Genomic DNA, 22,146 nt, shown 5'->3' with positions numbered 1-22,146 from the left:
CAATTTCCCATTCCCTTAGCAACCATAGCATCCCAGCCAAATGGCAGTCCAATTTCCTTTTAAAAATGTCCAGAGTATTGGAGTTCACAACGTCCGCTGGTAGGTTGTTCCACTGGTTGATCATTCTGACCGTCGGAAAGTTCTTCCTTATTTCCAGGTTGAATCTCTCCTTGGTCAGCTTCCAGCCATTGTTCCTCGTCCGGCCCTCCGGTGCCCTGGAGAATAAAGTGACCCCCTCCTCTCTGTGGCAACCCCTTGTATACCTGTAGACTGCTATCATGTCCGCTCTGGACTTCCTTTTCTCTAGGCTACCCATGCCCAGTTCCCGCAGCCTCTCTTCGTAAGTCTTGGTTTCTAGACCCCTGATCATTTTGGTTGCTCTTTTCCAGAGTTTCAATGTCATTGATGTTTGATGTTGCTTCTCTCTCTCTCTCTCTCTCCTCTGTCTCTCTCTCAACTATCCGTGGGTGAGTTGTTGATCACGGGGCAGGATGTGGCTTTGTAAAGTCCATCCCTTCCAGGCTGTGAGGGTGGGTGGAAAGCGACGGTCAAACAACAACCCAAAGAAAGAGCTGCAAAGTTTCCATTCTTGAAAGTGTAAAAAAAAACAACCCAACAGCTTGCCTTCTTCAAAGGGGTGGGTGGAGAATTGAGGTCCTCAAATCAACAGCCCTTTTTTCTTGGCTCAATTCACAAAAAAAGTAAAAAAACACAAGAACGTGTTCCATTCAAATCGGCGACTTCATCAGAACTGAACCCTTTTTGCTGGGTTTCCGAATGAGCCATCGAGGGGGCCTACACGTTAAAGCCCTGCATGGCATCGGGCCAGCTTGCTTGTGGGACTGTCTTCTGCCTCATGTATCCCAGCAGAGCTGGACTTCTCCAGGTCCCATCAGCCAAGCAAATGCTATCTGGCAGGAATGAGGGGAAGAGCCTTCTCTGTAGCAGCCCCGGCCCTTTGGAATCAACTCCCCCCCCCAGAGATTTGTACTGCCCCCACCCTCCTAGTCTTTCGTAAGGCCTTGAAAATGCACCTCTGCCGACAGGCCTGAAGTCACTGAATTTTAATATCTACCCTGACTGATGATTGAGTTTATTATTTATTTTATTTTATTTTATTTATTTATTTTGTCCAATACATATTGAATAGGATAAACATGAAATATTATATATAAAGAAAAGATATAAAAGTAGAGGAGAAGATATATGAAAGGAAGAAAAGATATATGAGATATGTGATAAGGAGAGACAATTGGACAGGGGACGAAAGGCAGGCTATATACACCCCTTACTGACCTCTTAGGAACCTGGAGAGGTCAATCGTGGATAGTCTAAGGGAGAAATGTTGGGGGTTAGGGGTTGACACCTCTGAGTCCAGTAATGAGTTCCACGCTTCGACAACTCGACTGCTAAAGTCATATTTTTTACAGTCAAGCTTGGAGCGATTAATATTAAGTTTGAATTTGTTGCGTGCTCTTGTGTTGTTGCGGTTGAAGCTGAAGTAGTCATTGACAGTCATTTATTACGTATGTTAGGATGAATGGTGATGATCGGTTTTTAAATGATCTGGGGTTTTAGAATAGGAATTATTGAGATTTTATATGTCCTTTAAGATTGATGTTTTTCTCTCTTTAGAAGGTTTTTTTAAAAAAATTTAAATTTATTTTTATTAGTTAAAAGCAAAGTAAACAAGCGTTGTATTTACAAATATGGGTCAAAGAAAACAACATAGTTACAACAAACAAAGAAAGAGAAGAAAGAAAGAAAAGAAAAAGTAGAAAAACATACAAAAATTCACTTGGTTAAAAATAGGAGAGAAAGCTCCCTTTTGGCCATCAAGTTCTTATTTATATCTTTTTTTTTCTCCCTTTCCAAGAATATTTCATGCAGTTATTCATATCGTTTAGCATTGTTATATTCTCATTTTGGGTGTATTATAAATCTGTCACTTTAATAATACATTATTGCTATTCAGTAAAATATACTATAATTAACACATTTACTAGCTTTCACCTTTGTATAGTAATACCAATTTTCCTGTTCCCATGTAGAGTGGCTGTGGGTATTGCCTCCCAAGGACAATTCCATCTGTCCGTCCATTACCCTGGGGGGGGGAACTATTGACCCCCTCAGAGAGGGTGCGCAACTTGGGCGTCCTCCTCGATCCACAGCTGACATTGGAACATCATCTTTCGGCTGTGGCGAGGAGGGCGTTTGCCCAGGTTCGCCTGGTGCACCAGTTGCGGCCCTATTTGGACAGGGAGTCATTGCTCACAGTCACTCATGCCCTCATCACCTCGAGGTTCAATTACTGCAACGCTCTCTACATGGGGCTACCTTTGAAAAGTGTTCGGAAACTCCAGATCGTGCAGAACGCGGCCGCGAGAGCCATTGTGGGGCTTCCCAGATTCGCCCACGTATCTACAACACTCCATGGCCTGCATTGGCTGCCGATCAGTTTCCGGTCACAATTCAAAGTGTTGGTCATGACCTTTAAAGCCCTACATGGCAACTGGACCAGAGTACCTCCGGAACCGCCTTCTACCGCACGAATCCCAGCGGCCGATAAGGTCCCACAGAGTTGGCCTTCTCCGGGTCCCGTCGACTAAACAATGTTGTCTGGTGGGCCCCAGGGGAAGAGCCTTCTCTGTGGTGGCCCCGGCCCTCTGGAATCAACTCCCCCCGGAGATTAGAACTTCCCCCACCCTCCTTGTCTTCCGTAAACTACTCAAGACCCACCTATACTGCCACGCATGGGGGATTTGAGACACCTTTCCCCCAGGCTTATTATAATTTATGTTTGGTATGTATGTGCTGTTTGGTTTTTAATTATGATAGGGTTTTTAGTTTTTTTTAATATTAGATTTGTGCCAGTATAATATTGTTTTTATCGTTGTTGTGAGCCGCCCCGAGTCTTCGGAGAGGGGCGGCATACAAATCTAATAAATTATTATTATTATTATTATTATTATTATTATTATTATTATTATTATTATTATCCTCCTCCTCCTTAAGGTCACTTCTATGCAGTGTAGTTGGTTCAATTTTTCTTCTTTTTGTCTATCCAAATATACCATTTAGGATGTTTAAATGTTAGGTTTGTATTTGCAAATACAAATGCATTTGTATTTGCCCTCTTGTAAGCCGCCCTGAGTCTCAGAAGAAGAACAACAGTCTCATAGAAATCTAATGAATAAATATATAAAATAAACCAAAGCGATGGGGTCTCCAGGCTGTCCTGGCATCTAAAAGCCAAAGAAACAGCGGCAACATTTTTTTCGGCGGGACGGTTGTGGGTGCAGGCGAGCTAGAAGGGCAGGGCAGGGCGGGTTGGAGGAAACCATAAGGTCCAAAGGAAGTAGGTACTCTCCACCCCCTTTAGCCACACAAACAACTGGTGGTATCACAATGGAAAAAGTTGCATTCTGCTCACTCCAGCATCCTGGGTTTGCAAATTGCAACATCTCTAGGCGAGATGAGAAGCATGCATACGCCTTTAAGAAATAAATAAATATGGAAAGATATCGAAATTCCAAGAGAAGAAAAAAATAATAAATAAAATTACTGACTATGCTGAAATGGACATGATGGCAAGGCGGTTAAAGGGACAAGAAGAATCTGACTATTATAAAATTTGGTATAAGTTTATACCAAAAGAATAAAAGAATTTATTTATTTATTTATTTATTTATTTATTTATTTATTTATTTATTTATTTATGTGTTTGTTTGTTTGTTTGTTTGTTTGTTTAATTTATTTATTAGATTTGATTTGTGTGCTACTGTAAATAATTTATTTATTTATTTATTTATTTATTTATTTATTTATTTATTTATTCATTTATTCATTTGTCCAATACACAAATACATAGGAAGAAAAATAGACATGTGATAATATAAAAGAGGGTGAAAGTGAACTTAGAGGAGAGGATATATGAAAGGAAGAGAATATATATGATAAGTGAGAGAAAGAAGAGACAATTGGACAGGGGACGAAAGGCACACCAGTGCACTTATGTACGCCCCTTACTGGCCTCTTAGGAACCTGGAGAGGTCAATCGTGGGGAGTCTAAGGGAGAAATGTTGGGGGTTAGGGGTTGACACAATTGAGTCCGGTAGTGAGTTCCACGCTTCGATAACTCGATTGTTGAAATCATATTTTTTACAGTCAAGTTTGGAGCGGTTCGTATTAAGTTTGAATCTGTTGCGTGCTCTTGTGTTGTTGCGGTTGAAGCTGAAGTAGTCATTGACTGGTAAGACATTGCAGCATATGATCTTGTGGGCAATACTCAAATCGTGTTTTAATGTAACGTATGTCAGATGGTACAAAATTACGCGGACTTATGTAAATCGTAATTAGTGATAGTTTATACTTTTTTCTTCCTTTCGTTATTTCTCTTTATTACCTTTTGATCTATAAGACTTGTATTTAAATTTCTTAGCCTTCTGAAAAGTAGGGAGCAGTTTGGGCTCCTTTTTTATGTTGTGTGTTTTTGTATGTGTCTTTGCCTTGTCTTGGAACTAAAACGCAATAAAAAAATTTTTTAAAAGAAATAAATACCTTTTTTACAAATAGCTTGTAGTTTTTAACGCATCTTAGGAAAAAGAATCAAGTGTCAGGTTATTGTATTTTTCAGAGTATAAGACACTTTTCCTCCCTAAAAGAGGCTCATAATTTGGGTGCAACTTATACCCTGAATGTAGCTTCCCCCCCCCAACCCTAACTAGCTGCTAATGATCTTTCCAGCTCTTACCTTGCAGGTTCTTTCATTGTTACTCTCTGCAAAGAATGGTTTCCAAGCCCTAAGTCTTTGCGGGTTTTTTCCCCCATTGGTCTAACTTGCTCCAAATGCTTCTTTACAGCCCTAACCAGGTGCTAACGATGTTCCCAGCTCTTACCCACTTGCAAGCTCTTTCATTGTTACTCTCTGCGAATAATGTTTTCTTTGTAGGGTTTTTTTTTCATTGCATTACTTGCTCTGAATTTTTTTCTTTCCAGCCCTAACCAGCTGCTAACAATGTTCCCAGTTCTTCCAAACTTGCAAGCCCTTTCATTATTTCTTTCGATCAAGTCTCCCCTTCAACGCGGTCTTTCAAGGCTGAAGAGACCAAGGCGTTGCAACTTGGTTTCACAAGGGAGGGGCTCCATTTCCTTGATCATCCTTGTTGCTCTTTTTTGCACCTTTCCCAGTTCCATTATGTTGTGGTTAGCTCTGGCCCAGCTCCTGCCCCAAGGACTGTGGATGTGAGGGAGACATCCACATGCTGCAGGCCTGTTTTGCCCCCGGTGGAATCTGCTGATGAAGGCTGATGAAGTGACAGGGAGGAGGAGAGTGGGGCAGACAGCTCAGAAGGAGATCAATTATCTAGCTCCTCCTTGGATTCGGAGCAAGAGTTAATGATACAGCCACGCATGCGGAGAGCGATGCATAGGCAGCAACAACTGAGAGGTTATTAGCAAAGAAAATGAGGCCACCTGTGGTTGGGTGGGGCTGTGGTCATTAGTGAGGCTGCTATAAAGAGCAGCCTGTGGGTTTGGCCATGGTGGAGGATTATCTGATTGTTGTGTTTCGTGACTGCTTTACTGACTTTGACCTTTTGTGTGCTGATTTTTCCCCGCTTTGAAACTAAACCAGAGCAAAGTGTGTTTCACTTTGTGAAAGAAGAAGGGCTGTGAATTGCCTCACAGCTGCAAGCTAAGTATCACAGAACTGATAAGGGACTTGTACAAATTACCAGTTTGTTTGGAGACGAGGGCTCTTTGCGATCCCAAAAGAGGGCTTGGTTTAAGTGAATTTTCATTATAAAGAATATTGTTTTGAATTTTCAAACGTGTGTGTGTCTGAAATTTGTACCTGTGAATTTTTGTGAGGATTCTACCAGAGGATTCTACGACAGAACATATTATATACTTCTTGAAGTGCAGTGACCAGAACTTTACACAGTACCCCACGCATGGTAGTGGTCTCACCATCGATTTGTACCGAGGCAATACAACATATGTCTGCTTAAAAATGGGTTTTTTTAACTATTTTACATTTTAAATTGTATATTATTAGATTTGTTATGAATTGTTTTATTGTGTTGTGAGCCGCCCCGAGTCCACGGAAAGGGGCGGCATACAAATCTAATAAATAAATAAAATAAATAAAACATTTGCCAACCTATGCCAAATAATCTAACAACTGCAGTGGTAGTTCCCTTAACAACTGTGGCAAGGAAGGCAGTAAAAGAGGCATAAAACTCACTTAACAACTGTCTTACATAGCAACAGGGCTCGGTTGTGGTCGCAAGTCGAGGAGGCCCTGTATTCTAGGCAGAAGGTAATAAAGTAGTAAGCTCAAATTCTGTGGGTCCTGTTTGTTCGCACCTGACAACACACCACAAAACGATCAGTCTCACCAGGCTCCAGCAGCTGTGTGAAATGAGAAAACTAAACAGTAAACTGTGATTTATCTTCAGGCAAAATTTCTTTAAAAAAAAAAAATTGCTCTCAACTTCTCAGTTGAGTCTCTCGGTTTTTTTCCCTTGTGAAAAGCAGCTGTGAATATACATCATAGAAACATAGAGGATTGACGACAGAAAAAGACCTCATGGTCTTGTACTATTTCCTGTATTTTATTGTAGGTTGGATCTATGTTCAACTCCCAGAATTCCCTAACCAGCATAGAAACATAGAAGATTGACAGCAGAAAGAGACCTCATGGTCCATCTAGTCTGCCCTTATACTATTTCTTGTATTTTATCTTAGGACAGATATATGTTTATCCCAGGCATGTTTAAATTCAGTTCCTGTGGATTTACCGACCACATCTGCTGGAAGTTTGTTCCAAGCATCTACTCCTCTTTCAGTCAAATATTTTCTCACGTTGCTTCTGATCTTTCCCCCAACTAACTTCAGATTGTGCCCCCTTGTTCACTTTCCTATTAAAAAAACACTTCCCTCCTGAAACTTATTTAACCCTTTCACATATTTAAATGTTTCGATCGTTTTCCCCCCTTTTCCTTCTGTCCTCCAGATTATACAGATTGAGTTCATGAAGTCTTTCCTGGTAAGTTTTATGCTTAAGACCTTCCACCCTTTTTGTAGCCCGTCTTTGGACCCATTCAATTTGACCCATATCTTTTTGTAGGTGAGATCTCCAGAACTGAACACAGTATTATTCCAAATGGGGGCCTCACCAGCACTCTACACAGCGGGATCACAAACTCCCTCTTCCTGCTTGTGATACCTCTAGCTATGCAGCCAAGCGTTCTACTTGCTTTCCTTACCACCTGACTGCACTGTTGATACTGTTGGAAATCACGACCCCTATCGGGATTGAAGATGGTGTTTTCTATGATCTGCCTACCTTCCCTATTTAATGATTTCCCCAATTTTTTCTTCACAGCCATGGCCAACCCTGTTGAAAAACTGGACTTACTTGGCAGTAACACATCCAGGTTACATGGCTTTCCTCACTTACGACGAGGTGAAGGCGCGGTTGCAGGCATATGTCAACAAACCGGGCAGGTAAACTCTCTATAGATTGTATTAATTGGGGGGGGGGAGTTGTTAGACCATGCGCTGGGCAGGTGCCTACACACCAACCAGACGGTCTTTGAGTTTCTAGGGCTCCGGCGTGCATGTTCCGGTTTGGGCACTCGGTACCGAAAGGTTTTGCCATCGCTAGCTGAACCTCTGCCCCCACCCTGGTTCAAACTAGCTCGCTTGCAAATAATAATAATAATAATAATAATAATAATAATAATAATAATAATACACACTTTTTTCCTCCCTAATTTTTTTCCTCTCTAGTTGTTGTTGTTGTTGTTGTTGTTGTTGTTATTATTATTATTATTATTATTATTATTATTATTATTATTATTATGTCAGTACAACACAGCAAACGAGATCACTATGCTGGATTTCGTATTTCATCACCAGTCGGGCGCTTCCCAAGCACCTAGGACTGCGTGATGTAGCGGCGAATTATGTTTGCCGATCCCAGTAAAGCGGCCTTTTGCAATTGACAGGTGGAGATTTTGTCAATTCCAATGGTTTTCAAATGTCCGCTAAGTTAATAATAATTTATTAGATTTGTATGCCGCCCCTCTCCGAAGACTCGGGGCGGCTCACAACATAACATCAATACAATATAAATACAAATCTAATGTTAAATTTTTTTTTAAAAAACTAATTTAAATCACATTGTTATAAAAGAAACATATGTACTACACAATCATACACACTCAAACCGACTGAACATAAATATAATAAAGGTCATTATTAATTAATCCCCCCCCCCATGCCTGGCGGCAAAGGTGAGTCTTCAACATTTTACGGAAGGCGAGGAGGGTAGGGGAAGTTCGAATCTCCAGGGGGAGTTGATTCCAGAGGGCCGGGGCCACTACAGAGAAGGCTCTTCCACTGAGTCCCGCCAGATGGCATTGTTTTGTCAACGGGACCCAGAGAAGGCCAACTCTGTAACGCAAAGTGTTCGTTCTCCATAGCGATAACTCTCCCTGCTGCCACCCCAATTTTCGATTCTAATTCTTGCTGTCTTTCTCCTCCCACCCCAAGCTACATCTTCCGTCTCAGTTGCACCCGGTTGGGCCAGTGGGCGATCGGCTACGTGACGGCCGATAGAGGCATCCTGCAAACCATCCCACAGAACAAGTCCCTCTTCCAGGCCCTGGTGGATGGACACAAGGAAGGATTGTGAGTATCAGAGGTGCAAGTGGACGTAAGAGCAGAGGTGGGCTTCAGCGGGTTCTGACCAGTTCTGGAGAACGGGTGGTGGAAATTTTGAGTAGTTCCTAGAACCAGCAAATATTTATTTATTTATTTATTAAATTTGTATGCCGCCCTTCTCTGTAGACTCGGGGCGGCTCACAGCAGTGATAGAAACAATGTACAAAACAAATCTAACAATACGAAGTTAAAAACCCATAATTTAAAAAACATGCACACAACACACCATACATAAATTATATAGGCCTGGGGAAGATATTTCAATTCCCCCATGCCTGATGGCAGAGGTGGGTTTTGAGAAGTTTACAAAAGGCGAGGAGGGTGGGGGCAATTCTGATCTCTGGGGGGAGTTGGTTCCAGAGGGCTGGGGCCGCCACAGAGAAGGCTCTTCCCCTGGGTCCCGCCAAATGACATTGTTTAGTTGACGGGACCTGGAGAAGGCCAACTCTGTGGGACCTAACCGGTCGCTGGGATTCGTGGGGCAGAAGGCGGTCATATTCTGGTCCGATGCTAGGAAGGGCTTTATAGGTCATAACCAACACTTTGGATTGTGACCGGAAACTGATCGGCAACCAATGCTGACTGCGGAGTGTTGGTGAAACATGGGTTGGCCCAAAGTAGGGAGGGAATGGAGATTTTGCAATATCCTCACCTGCCACGTCAAGTCCACCAAGCCACGCCCACAGAACCAGTAGTAAAAAAAAAAAAGATCAATGAAGGGCTACCAAAATTTTTACTACCACACTGTGAATGTGGCTTATTTTGTGGGTGTGGCTTGCTGGCCATGTGACCAGGTGGGAGTGACTTGACGATCATGTGATCGGGGGTGGTGGCTTAAAGGTCACGTGACTGGCTTAAAGGTGGCCAACTTGAGGTCACTCAGGTCAAGGTTTAGGGTGCCTGGCGTCTTCTGGCCTCAAAGAGATACAATTTCCCTCTCTATTTACTATTACTGAACATCCAAAATATTCTTAATTCTGTGTATATATGGCATATGTGTACATATATATAACACACAGGCACACAAAAATATACATTATCTACTATATAAACTGTATGGGTATATAGAAAAATACACACATGCACAGCTCTTCTAAAATTATACACAACTGCCACCACTGCATAAGAGGATTATCTTTGATCAACCAATTACACAACCGAATGGGCAAACTGTCAAAAATTTTGCAGACAAAGAATTTGAGTTGATCCAAATTTGGATTTATGGAATAATTTAGCTCCGGAGTTCTACTTATCCATTTATTAGATATTTATTCCACCGTTATAACTTCATAAATGGCAAACATACCTAATACAGGCAGTCCTCGACTTACAACTGTTCATTCAGTGACCGTTCAAAGTTCCAACAAGACTGGAAAAAAAGGCAGCCAGCCAGCTAGGAATTCTGGGAGTTGAGGTCCCCACATCTTAAAGGTGAGATACAATGTTTTAACAGGTACCTCTGTCTTGTAGCTACCTGTATCCAGATGGGAAAAACATGAATCCGGATCTGGCAGAATTGATGGAAGGCTCCGCTCGAAACCGAATTAAGGTCTCCCAGGTAAGTTAGTCCTTACAAGCCTGCAGGTGTTGTGCACAGAGAGGTATATCTACTGCTATTCTAATTGCAACCCACCCACCCCCACGAGACACTGACTGGTGCCTCTCTTCTTCAACGCCCCTCCAGGGCAGGTCTGACCTGGTTCTACTACAAGAACGGTGGAAGGTCTTAAGCATAAAACGTATCAGGAAAGACTTCATGAACTCAATCTGTATAGTCTGGAGGACAGAAGGGAAAGGGAGGACATGATCGAAACATTTAAATATGTTAAATATGTTAAGGTTCAGGAGGGAAGTGTTTTTAATAGGAAGGTGAACACAAGAACAAGGGGGCACAATCTGAAGTTAGTTGGGGGAAAGATCAAAAGCAACATGAGAAAATATTATTTTACTGAAAGAGTAGTAGATGCTTGGAACAAACTTCCAGCAGACGTGGTTGATAAATCCACAGTCACTGAATTTAAACATGCCTGGGATAAACATATATCCACTGTAAGCTAAAATAGGGCAGACTAGATGGACCATGAGGTCTTTTTCTGCCATCAGTTTTCTATGTTTCTATGTTTCTAAATTGGCTGAGCATCTGCACCAGAGACAAATTCCTCGGGTGTCCAATTACACTTGGCCAATAAAGAATTCTATTCTATTCTCTGTATCTCCATCTGTCTCTGCCTGTCAGCCCACCCCACTTTCTCCCTCCCTCCCTCTCTCAATCCATGCCATCTTTCTGTTATCTATCTATATTTTAATATCTGCTACTATCACCTATTGAAATACAGCTCATCTGTTTTGAACCCATATCGCACCTCAGACATTAACACCCTTGAAAATGTCCAAAGATACTTCACCAGAAGAGCCCTTCACTCCTCCACTCGAAACCGAATACACTACGAGACCAGACTTTCAATCCTGGGCCTAGAAAGTTTAGAACTAAGACGCCTTAAACAAGATCTAAGTGTTGCCCACAAGATCATATGCTGCAATGTCCTGCCTGTCGGCGACTACTTCACCTTCAACCACAACAACACAAGAGCACACAACAGATTTAAACTTAATATTAACCGCTCCAAACTTGACTGTAAAAAATATGACTTCAGTAACCAAGTTGTCGAAGCGTGGAACTCATTACCGGACTCCATAGTGTCATCCCCAAACCCCCAACACTTTACCCTTAGATTATCTACGCTTGACCTATCCAGATTCCTAAGAGGTCAGTAAAGGGCGAGTACAAGTGCACTAGAGTGCCTTCCATCCCCTGTCCTATTGCTCTCCTATATCTCCTATACCTTTCCTCTATTCCTATATCTCTTCCTCTATTCTTTCATTGATATATTCTATTCCTATATCTTCTTTTCTATTATTTCTTAGATATATTTTACTATGAGTATCTCCTCTATAACCTTCATCATGTATTTTACTATGTGTATATTGATATATACTCACTAAAACCCTCATTGTGTATTGGACAAAATAAATAAATAAATAAAAACAACTGAGGGTAATGGAATGAACAATTTCCAAATGTGTCGGTCCCTTCTTCTTCTGCAGGAACAGTTCGAGCTCTACAGCCAGGTGGAATCCACCTTCCAGCTTTGCAAAATCTGCGCCGAGAACAACAAAGATGTCCAAATCCGACCATGCGGGCATCTCCTCTGCCGGGAATGCCTTAAGTCATGGCAGGTGATTTACTTCCCATCCCTTTCTGATGTCACTCATCCCAGGGGCACCTGTGTTGGCCAAGTGCTAAGGTGGGACTTCCCTCAGACCAGGAGGGAATTAGCCAGTTTGTGCCCAAGCAGCAAACCAGTCCAGCCAGCCCACCAACCCAACCAGCCAGCCACAGACCAGTAGAGGAGTTGAAGTCTTCAGTGAAACACAGCAGCGGTAGAAAGTTGTGGAAAAATATATTTACTCCTTTATACTACTACTACTACTACTATCTATACTATACATACAATAAACTAGTCTCTTGCTAGTACTTTGCTACAACTATCTTAGTTCAATAACTCACAGGAACCAACTTATACAGCATTACAGCTTCTTCAGAGCACACTTCTCACGAACAGCAACAGCACACAGCTAACAGCGAACAGACAGAGAGAAAGAGCAAAGAGCTCTTACCTAGTTAAATACCTTTCACCTAATTGCTAGGTTGCTGCATGCTCAAGAAATAGTATAAGGGCAGACTAGATGGACCAGGAGGTCTTTTTCTGCCGTCAATCTTTGATGTTTCTATGTTTCTATCACTGTCCTAATGGGCTCCTTTCTGCCTCTTGCCAGCTTTCCAAATCCCCCACCTGCCCCTTTTGTCGCCAGACGATCTGGGGCCACGAAGATGTCGAGGTCAGCCCTTACAGCTCCGAGGGGGGCAGCCCTACGGCCAAGGACGAGAGCGACGAGGGGGACCTGGAGGATGTGGATATGGTGTTACAACAGCTGATGATCATGCGGCAGATTCAAGGGGTCAGTGTGAGAGGAGAGGGTTCCTCCTGATCTTGAGGAGCATCGCTATTGCACCCAGGGGCACTGAGGAAGTGAGGGATGGGGCTAAAAGCTGGCGTTTTGGACCATGGCATTGAAACCCCGCCCCTTTTAAGATGGCAGCCATGTAAGACAAGATGGAGCCCGAATGCATGTTCACCAGAGCCATCTTGATATTTTTATCCCATCCTAAGTTGCAACCATCTTAACTAGTCGGTTTCCTTTTTTTAAAATTTAATTTTATTAGTTTATATCCCATTTCTATTATTTTTTATAAATAAATCAAGGCACGGAACTTATCTAATATTCTTTCAGGAGGGAAGTGTTTTTAACAGGAAAGTGAACACAAGAACAAGGGGACACAATCTGAAGTTAGTTGGGGGAAAGATCAAAGGCAACATGAGAAAAAATTATTTTACTGAAAGAGTAGTAGATCCTTGGAACAAACTTCCAGCAGACGTGGTTGGTAAATCCACAGTAACTGAATTTAAACATGCCTGGGATAAACATATATCCATTGTAAGATAAAATACAGGAAATAGTATAAGGGCAGACTAGATGGACCATGAGGTCTTTTTCTGCCATCAGTCTTCTATGTTTCTATGTTTCTATGTTTCCTTCCCCTATTCTCCCTCACAACAACCACCCTGTGAGGTAGGGTGTTTCTCCTGCTTTGCACACGGATTGTGAAGTGCAACAGATAATTGCTTTCCCCTTGAGATATTAAAAACCAATGGATCCTCTTCTTTCTCCCTCCTCTGCTCCAGAAAGCTGATCCTGTTTTGTCTCCTACTCTGGACCCCGCGTTGCAAACCCCTCCAGTACCCCCAAGACTCGATCTCCTGCAGCAGAGACCCCCGGCTCTTCCTCTCCCAGACTATCAAGTAAGTGAAATCCTTAGCCTACCACAGTTCATTCAGTGACCAAAGTCATAACGGCACTGGGAAAAGTGACTTGGGATCATTTTTTACACTGACCTTTTCAAGCTTCCCTGCGGTCACCTGATCCAAATTCAAATGCTGGGCAACTGATGTCCTATTCATGACAGTTGTGGTATCTGGGGGTCATGTAATCCCCCTCTGCAACCTTCTGACAAGCGAAGTCAATGGGGAAGCCAGATTCACTTAATGACCATGTTAACTTGACTGTAGTTGCTGTTCTGGTTTGTGGTAGAAATTTAGCAATTACAAATAACTCTTATTAAATTTATTTTATTTACTTTATTGGATTTGTATGCCGCCCCTCTCCGCAGACTAAAACAACTAAAAACCCTTATTATAAAAACCAAACATACACACAAACATACCATACATAACTTGTAATGGCCTAGAGGAAGGAATTCCCCCATGCCTGGCGACAAAGGTGGGTCTTGAGTAATTTCCGAAAGACAAGGATGGTGGGGGCCGTTCTAATCTCTTGGGGGAGTTGATTCCAGAGGGCTGGGGCCGCCACAGAGAAGGCTCTTCCCCTGGGGCCCGCCAAACAACATTGTTTGGTCGACGGGACCCAGAGAAGGCCAACTCTGTGGGACCTCATCGGCCACTGGGATTCATGTGGTAGAAGGCAGTTCTGGATGTATTCTGGCCCAATGCCATGTAGGGCTTTAAAGGTCATTACCAACACTTTGAATTGTGACCGGAAACTGATCAGCAGCCAGTGCATTATATCATGTGCAATGCATTATATCATGAATAAAGAAACTCCATTTATTTCTCTGCTCTTCTGGAATTCAAACACATTTCATACACGCACTTATCTGTTGGTCCATTATCTCCCTTGACCGCATTTCTCACATTCCTTCTCCTTCTCCACTTAACAAGATTTATTTTCCTAAATGCATGACCTCTAAAAACCGCAGCCCTGACTGTTAATCAACACAGAATACTTTTGCTTACTTGAGAGTGGCAAGAAAAACATCCATTTTTCTCATCAGCAACGTTGAAACTCCACCCTTCTTCCCCACTGACCCACTGACGTGCCAAATACATCACTACAGTATTTAACCCATTCCTCTCCTTAATATCTCCTTCCAGACCTCTGTTCTCTACGTTTTTGGGCCCTTCTGAATTTCGGGTTAACCCAGCGAGCGTCTGATTCTCCCTCGCTAGATCCTGAACTCATAGCCCCATCCTGTGGCTGGCCTCCCACCTGTTCTACTACCTGTAACCCCCCCCCCCCCCCCCACTAATTCATAAACACTATCTGAATCAGAGTCCTCAATATCTTCATTATCCTCCAACTGACGAGGAGTATGTACAACAGTTGCTGGTGTTCCTAATAAAGGAATCTTTGAGTTAACGTCGGAGGGGAACCGGGTCAGAACACAACTGTGGCGAGCAAGGTTGTAAAATGGAACCAAACTCACCTAACAACGTGTGTGGCTCAGGAACAGAAATGTTGGGGTCAGTTGTGGTCGTAAGCCAAGGACTAAGAGGTTGACGCCAGTTCTCACCGCCCTAACCCATTCCTCCTGGTGCCCATGTAGACTGTCTCCTCTTCAACCCACTGGATCCGGGATCGCCCCTTGCCAAGCCTTCCTCAAGAACTCCCTCCTTCCGCCCCACCGTGGGACACCTCCGCAGCCGCTCCGTTTGAGGAAAGGCGGCAGGAATCCCAGCGATGACTTGCTTGCAGACAATCCAGGAGCAGGTAAAATAGATGGTTGTCTAGAACACAAGGTCCCCAAACATGGCTAGAATGATTAGGGTTAGGATTAGGATTAATTAGAATTAGAATTAGAAAATAGAACAGAATTAGAATAGAATGAAGAATAGAATGACAATAGAATGCAGAATAGAATTAGAATAGAATAGAATGAGAATAGAATGCAGAATAGAGTAGAATTAGAATGGAATGCAGAATAGAATAGAATTAGAATAGAATAGAATTAGAATAGAATTAGAATAGAATAGAATTAGAATGGAATGCAGAATATAATATAATAGAATAGAATTAGAATAGAATGAGAATAGAATGCAGAATAGAATAGAATTAGAATAGAATTAGAATAGAATAGAATTAGAATAGAATTAGAATAGAATGCAGAATAGAATATAATAGAATTAGAATAGAATTAGAATATAATAGAATTAGAATAGAATTAGAATAGAATAGAATTAGAATGGAATGCAGAATAGAATAGAATATAATAGAATTAGAATAGAATGAGAATATAATGCAGAATAGAATTAGAATAGAATTAGAATAGAATTAGAATAGAATAGAATTAGAATAGAATAGAATTAGAATAGAATAGAATTAGAATAGAATTAGAATAGAATGCAGAATAGAGTAAAATTAGAATGGCATGCAGAATAGAATAGAATTAGAATATAATAGAATTAGAATAGAATGAGAATAAAATTAGAATAGAATAGAATTAGAATGGAATGCAGAATAGAAAAGAATTAGAATAGAATAGAATTAGAATAGAATGGAATAGAATTAGAATAGAATAAAATAGAATGCAGAATAGAATAGAATTAGAATAGAATTAGAATGGAATGCAGAATAGAATAGAATTAGAATGGCATGCAGAATAGAATAGAATTAGAATATAATAGAATTAGAATAGAATGAGAATAAAATTAGAATAGAATAGAATTAGAATGGAATGCAGAATAGAAAAGAATTAGAATAGAATAGAATTAGAATAGAATGGAATAGAATTAGAATAGAATAAAATAGAATGCAGAATAGAATAGAATTAGAATGGGATGCAGAATAGAATAGAATTAGAATAGAATAAATGCAGAAGAGATTAGAACAAAAGAACAAATAACATTCAACATTTAAGGAGCTACCATTGCTCCGCTTATCATAGAAGTCTAACTAATACAAAAAAGAAAAAAGCCTAACTTCGATCAGATTGATACAAAAACATAACATAAGGTGAGATGTAAAAGAAACCCCAGCTCTCAGAAGAAAGAAAACACAACTTTAATGTTCAACATTTTAATATCACAACAGGTATCTCTTGGTGAAGAGATGATATGAAAGGATATTAAGGAACCACAGGAATTAAAAATAGGCAATATCTTGTCTACCACAAGCATCACAGCTACTTAACAGTAGTGTAAGTAAAATTCAGTTGCATTCCAAAAAGTACATGTCAAACAGAATATTACCAAGCATCAATCACCATTTACAGATATATCAGGAATAAAGATGACAAATGTGTGTGACAAAAGAAACCGCAATTTTTGAGGGAGGGCCACATAGTGTGTGTCATGATTAACATTTACCAGTCAAAACAACATACATTTTCAATCACAGCCCAGGCTAAAATTATTCTAAGGTGGAGAACTAGAAACCTTTTATCAATAACTGATAAATTTATCACCTACCATTAAAAAGAGTCTTTCGGGTGTTTTCCCCCCTGGTTCTATGAACAGTTGCCATGGCTAAATTTATGCCAGGCAGAAAACTATAAAATCTATTATAAATCAATGGCACACTTAGCATTAAAAGGGGCCATTCAGATGTTTTCTGGTTCTAAGAACCAACATTAAGCCATCTATCTATCTATCTATCTATCTATCTATCTATCTATCTATCTATCTATCTATCTATCTATCTATCTATCTATCTACCTACCTACCTACCTACCTACCTACCTACCTACCTAATCTACCTACCTACCTACCAGATTTGGCTGCTACTGAACTTGTTTCTAAGAATCTGAAGGAGCAGGACTGGTGAGCCAAAAGGATCCTTCCAGTTTGAGCCCATTTGGGATCCTCAGGGACTGGGAGAGCCTTCTCTCTGAGCGCTCTGCCCTCTTCCAGTGTGATTCACCCCATTGATCGCTCAGGGCCCATTTGGGATCCTCAGGGACTGGGAGAGCCTTCTCTCTGAGCGCTCTGGACCCTTCCAGTGTGATTCACCCCCATCGCTCGCTCAGGGACCATTTGGGATCCTCAGGGACTGGGAGAGCCTTCTCTCTGAGCGCTCTGGACCCTTCCAGTGTGATTCACCCCCATCGCTCGCTCAGGGACCATTTGGGATCCTCAGGGACTGGGAGAGCCATCTCTCTGAGCGCTCTGGACCTTCCCAGTGTGATTCACCCCCATCGCTCGCTCAGGGACCATTTGGGATCCTCAGGGACTGGGAGAGCCTTCTCTCTGAGCTCTCTGGACCCTCCCAGTGTGATTCACCCCCATCGCTCGCTCAGGGACCATTTGGGATCCTCAGGGACTGGGAGAGCCATCTCTCTGAGCGCTCTGGACCCTTCCAGTGTGATTCACCCCCATCGCTCGCTCAGGGACCATTTGGGATCCTCAGGGACTGGGAGAGCCTTCTCTCTGAGCGCTCTTGACCCTTCCAGTGTGATTCACCCCCATCGCTCGCTCAGGGACCATTTGGGATCCTCAGGGACTGAGAGAGCCATCTCTCTGAGCACTCTGGACCCTTCCAGTGTGATTCACTCCCATCGCTCGCTCAGGGACCATTTGGGATCCTCAGGGACTGGGAGAGCCTTCTCTCTGAGCGCTCTGGACCCTTCCAGTGTGATTCACTCCCATCGCTCGCTCAGGGACCTTTTGGGATCCTCAGGGACTGGGAGAGCCATCTCTCTGAGCGCTCTTGACCCTTCCAGTGTGATTCACCCCCATCGCTCGCTCAGGGACCATTTGGGATCCTCAGGGACTGAGAGAGCCATCTCTCTGATCGCTCTGGACCCTTCCAGTGTGATTCACCCCCATCGCTCGCTCAGGGACCATTTGGGATCCTCAGGGACTGGGAGAGCCTTCTCTCTGAGCGCTCTGGACCCTTCCAGTGTGATTCACCCCCATCGCTCGCTCAGGGACCATTTGGGATCCTCAGGGACTGGGAGAGCCATCTCTCTGAGCGCTCTGGACCCTCCCAGTGTGATTCACCCCCATCGCTCGCTCAGGGACCATTTGGGATCCTCAGGGACTGGGAGAGCCTTCTCTCTGAGCTCTCTGGACCCTTCCAGTGTGATTCACCCCCATCGCTCGCTCAGGGACCATTTGGGATCCTCAGGGACTGGGAGAGCCTTCTCTCTAAGCGCTCTGGACCCTTCCAGTGTGATTCACCCCCATCGCTCGCTCAGGGACCATTTGGGATCCTCGGGGACTGGGAGAGCCATCTCTCTGAGCGCTCTGGACCCTCCCAGTGTGATTCACCCCCATCGCTCGCTCAGGGACCATTTGCGATCCTCAGGGACTGGGAGAGCCTTCTCTCTGAGCTCTCTGGACCCTTCCAGTGTGATTCACCCCCATCGCTCGCTCAGGGACCATTTGGGATCCTCAGGGACTGGGAGAGCCTTCTCTCTGAGCTCTCTGGACCCTTCCAGTGTGATTCACCCCCATCGCTCGCTCAGGGACCATTTGGGATCCTCAGGGACTGGGAGAGCCTTCTCTCAGAGCGCTCTTGACCCTTCCAGTGTGATTCACCCCCATCGCTCGCTCAGGGACCATTTGTGATCCTCAGGGACTGGGAGAGCCATCTCTCTAAGCGCTTTGGACCCTTCCAGTGTGATTCACCCCCATCGCTCGCTCAGGGACCATTTGGGATCCTCAGGGACTGGGAGAGCCTTCTCTCTGAGCGCTCTTGACCCTTCCAGTGTGATTCACCCCCATCGCTCGCTCAGGGACCATTTGGGATCCTCAGGGACTGGGAGAGCCATCTCTCTGAGCGCTCTTGACCCTTCCAGTGTGATTCACCCCCATCGCTCGCTCAGGGACCATTTGGGATCCTCAGGGACTGGGAGAGCCATCTCTCTGAGGGCTCTTGACCCTTCCAGTAAGATTCACCCCCATCGCTCGCTCAGGGACCATTTGGGATCCTCAGGGACTGGGAGAGCCATCTCTCTGAGCGCTCTGGACCCTTCCAGTGTGATTCACCCCCATCGTTCGCTCAGGGACCATTTGGGATCCTCAGGGACTGGGAGAGCCATCTCTCTGAGCGCTCTTGACCCTTCCAGTGTGATTCACCCCCATTGCTCGCTCAAGGACCTTTTGGGATCCTCAGGGACTGGGAGAGCCATCTCTCTGATCGCTCTTGACCCTTCCAGTATGATTCACCCCCATCGCTCGCTCAGGGACCATTTGGGATCCTCAGGGACTGGGAGAGCCATCTCTCTGAGCGCTCTGGACCCTTCCAGTGTGATTCACCCCCATCGCTCGCTCAGGGACCATTTGGGATCCTCAGGGACTGGGAGAGCCTTCTCTCTGAGCGCTCTTGACCCTTCCAGTGTGATTCACCCCCATCGCTCGCTCAGGGACCATTTGGGATCCTCAGGGACTGAGAGAGCCATCTCTCTGAGCGCTCTGGACCCTTCCAGTGTGATTCACTCCCATCGCTCGCTCAGGGACCATTTGGGATCCTCAGGGACTGAGAGAGCCATCTCTCTGAGCGCTCTGGACCCTTCCAGTGTGATTCACCCCCATCGCTCGCTCAGGGACCATTTGGGATCCTCAGGGACTGAGAGAGCCATCTCTCTGAGCGCTCTTGACCCTTCCAGTGTGATTCACCCCCATCGCTCGCTCAGGGACCATTTGGGATCCTCAGGGACTGAGAGAGCCATCTCTCTGATCGCTCTGGACCCTTCCAGTGTGATTCACCCCCATCGCTCGCTCAGGGACCATTTAGGATCCTCAGGGACTGGGAGAGCCATCTCTCTGAGCGCTCTGGACCCTTCCAGTGTGATTCACTCCCATCGCTCGCTCAGGGACCATTTGGGATCCTCAGGGACTGGGAGAGCCTTCTCTCTGAGCGCTCTTGACCCTTCCAGTGTGATTCACCCCCATCGCTCGCTCAGGGACCATTTGGGATCCTCGGGGACTGGGAGAGCCATGTCTCTGAGCGCTCTGGACCCTTCCATTGTGATTCACTCCCATCGCTCGCTCAGGGACCATTTGGGATCCTCAGGGACTGGGAGAGCCTTCTCTCTGAGCGCTCTTGACCCTTCCAGTGTGATTCACCCCCATCGCTCGCTCAGGGACCATTTGGGATCCTCAGGGACTGGGAGAGCCTTCTCTCTAAGCGCTCTGGACCCTTCCAGTGTGATTCACCCCCATCGCTCGCTCAGGGACCATTTGGGATCCTCGGGGACTGGGAGAGCCATCTCTCTGAGCGCTCTGGACCCTCCCAGTGTGATTCACCCCCATCGCTCGCTCAGGGACCATTTGCGATCCTCAGGGACTGGGAGAGCCTTCTCTCTGAGCTCTCTGGACCCTTCCAGTGTGATTCACCCCCATCGCTCGCTCAGGGACCATTTGGGATCCTCAGGGACTGGGAGAGCCTTCTCTCTGAGCTCTCTGGACCCTTCCAGTGTGATTCACCCCCATCGCTCGCTCAGGGACCATTTGGGATCCTCAGGGACTGGGAGAGCCTTCTCTCTGAGCGCTCTGGACCCTTCCAGTATGATTCACCCCCATCGCTCGCTCTGGGACCATTTGGGATCCTCAGGGACTGGGAGAGCCATCTCTCTGATCGCTCTTGACCCTTCCAGTATGATTCACCCCCATCGCTCGCTCTGGGACCATTTGGGATCCTCAGGGACTGGGAGAGCCATCTCTCTGAGCGCTCTTGACCCTTCCAGTGTGATTCACCCCCATCGCTCGCTCTGGGACCATTTGGGATCCTCAGGGACTGGGAGAGCCTTCTCTCTGAGCGCTCTGGACCCTTCCAGTATGATTCACCCCCATCGCTCGCTCAGGGACCATTTGGGATCCTCAGGGACTGAGAGAGCCATCTCTCTGATCGCTCTTGACCCTTCCAGTATGATTCACCCCCATCGCTCGCTCTGGGACCATTTGGGATCCTCAGGGACTGGGAGAGCCATCTCTCTGAGTGCCCTGGACCCTTCCAGTGTGATTCACCCAAACTGCTAGCTCAGGGACTGGAAGGCCTCCTTCACCCTGGGGTGCTGTGGCATTGTCACCGTCTTGTGTGTGGGGGTCTGAGGGCAGATGGAATTAAGGAACAGTGCAGCCTTTCTCCCAAGCAATGCACCCCATCAACTCCCTATCATTTCCATGTTCTAAAAATTCGAATCCCATACCAAATAACTAATTACTACTTTAAGAATCTCTGACCACACCTAGCATTAGAGAGGGCCATAGAGATTCTCCTTGGTTTTAAGAACCATTGCCTGCTCTAATAGCCAAGGGGCAAGAAAACCATTGAATCTTATATACATCATCGAACATACTTAAAAGAATACTTGTCCTTTTCTTTCTGAGTCTAAAAACCACAAATAAAACTACGCTAGACAAGAAAACTAGAAATTCTATTACCTATCAACAGACACAGACAGCATTAAAATGTGTAGTGTGGTGCGTTAATGGCTTACAATCCCATTGATTTTCCTACAGGTCAGTTTTGATTGACAGGGTGAGCTGCGTTCTT

The 22,146-nt window shown here is 44.4% G+C and overlaps 1 protein-coding gene across 7 annotated transcripts in view; it reads left to right on the top strand.

Annotated features, from left to right (window-relative positions):
* The window catches only part of CBLC (Cbl proto-oncogene C), a 64,011-nt gene that overhangs the window by 7,418 nt on the left and 34,447 nt on the right, over positions 1-22,146 (top strand). For 4 of the 7 annotated variants that reach the window (XM_070763705.1, XM_070763706.1, XM_070763703.1 and 1 more), the window contains exons 4-10: positions 7,391-7,512; positions 8,563-8,700; positions 10,204-10,291; positions 11,839-11,970; positions 12,571-12,753; positions 13,539-13,655; positions 15,257-15,420. In XM_070763705.1, coding sequence (XP_070619806.1) covers positions 7,391-7,512; positions 8,563-8,700; positions 10,204-10,291; positions 11,839-11,970; positions 12,571-12,753; positions 13,539-13,655; positions 15,257-15,394 — 918 coding nt within the window. In that variant the 3' untranslated portion in view covers positions 15,395-15,420. Of the gene's footprint in view, positions 1-7,390; positions 7,513-8,562; positions 8,701-10,203; positions 10,292-11,838; positions 11,971-12,570; positions 12,754-13,538; positions 13,656-15,256; positions 15,421-16,740; positions 16,955-22,146 lie in introns of those variants that run through there. The other 3 variants (XR_011560248.1, XR_011560249.1, XM_070763704.1) reach the window with 2 other exon arrangements.

This window comes from Erythrolamprus reginae, chromosome 11 (genome assembly GCF_031021105.1).
Source record: "Erythrolamprus reginae isolate rEryReg1 chromosome 11, rEryReg1.hap1, whole genome shotgun sequence".
Classification (NCBI taxonomy): domain Eukaryota; kingdom Metazoa; phylum Chordata; class Lepidosauria; order Squamata; family Dipsadidae; genus Erythrolamprus; species Erythrolamprus reginae.
The sequence above is the reverse complement of the archived record's forward strand: the minus strand, read 5'-3'. Positions and strand labels throughout refer to the sequence as shown.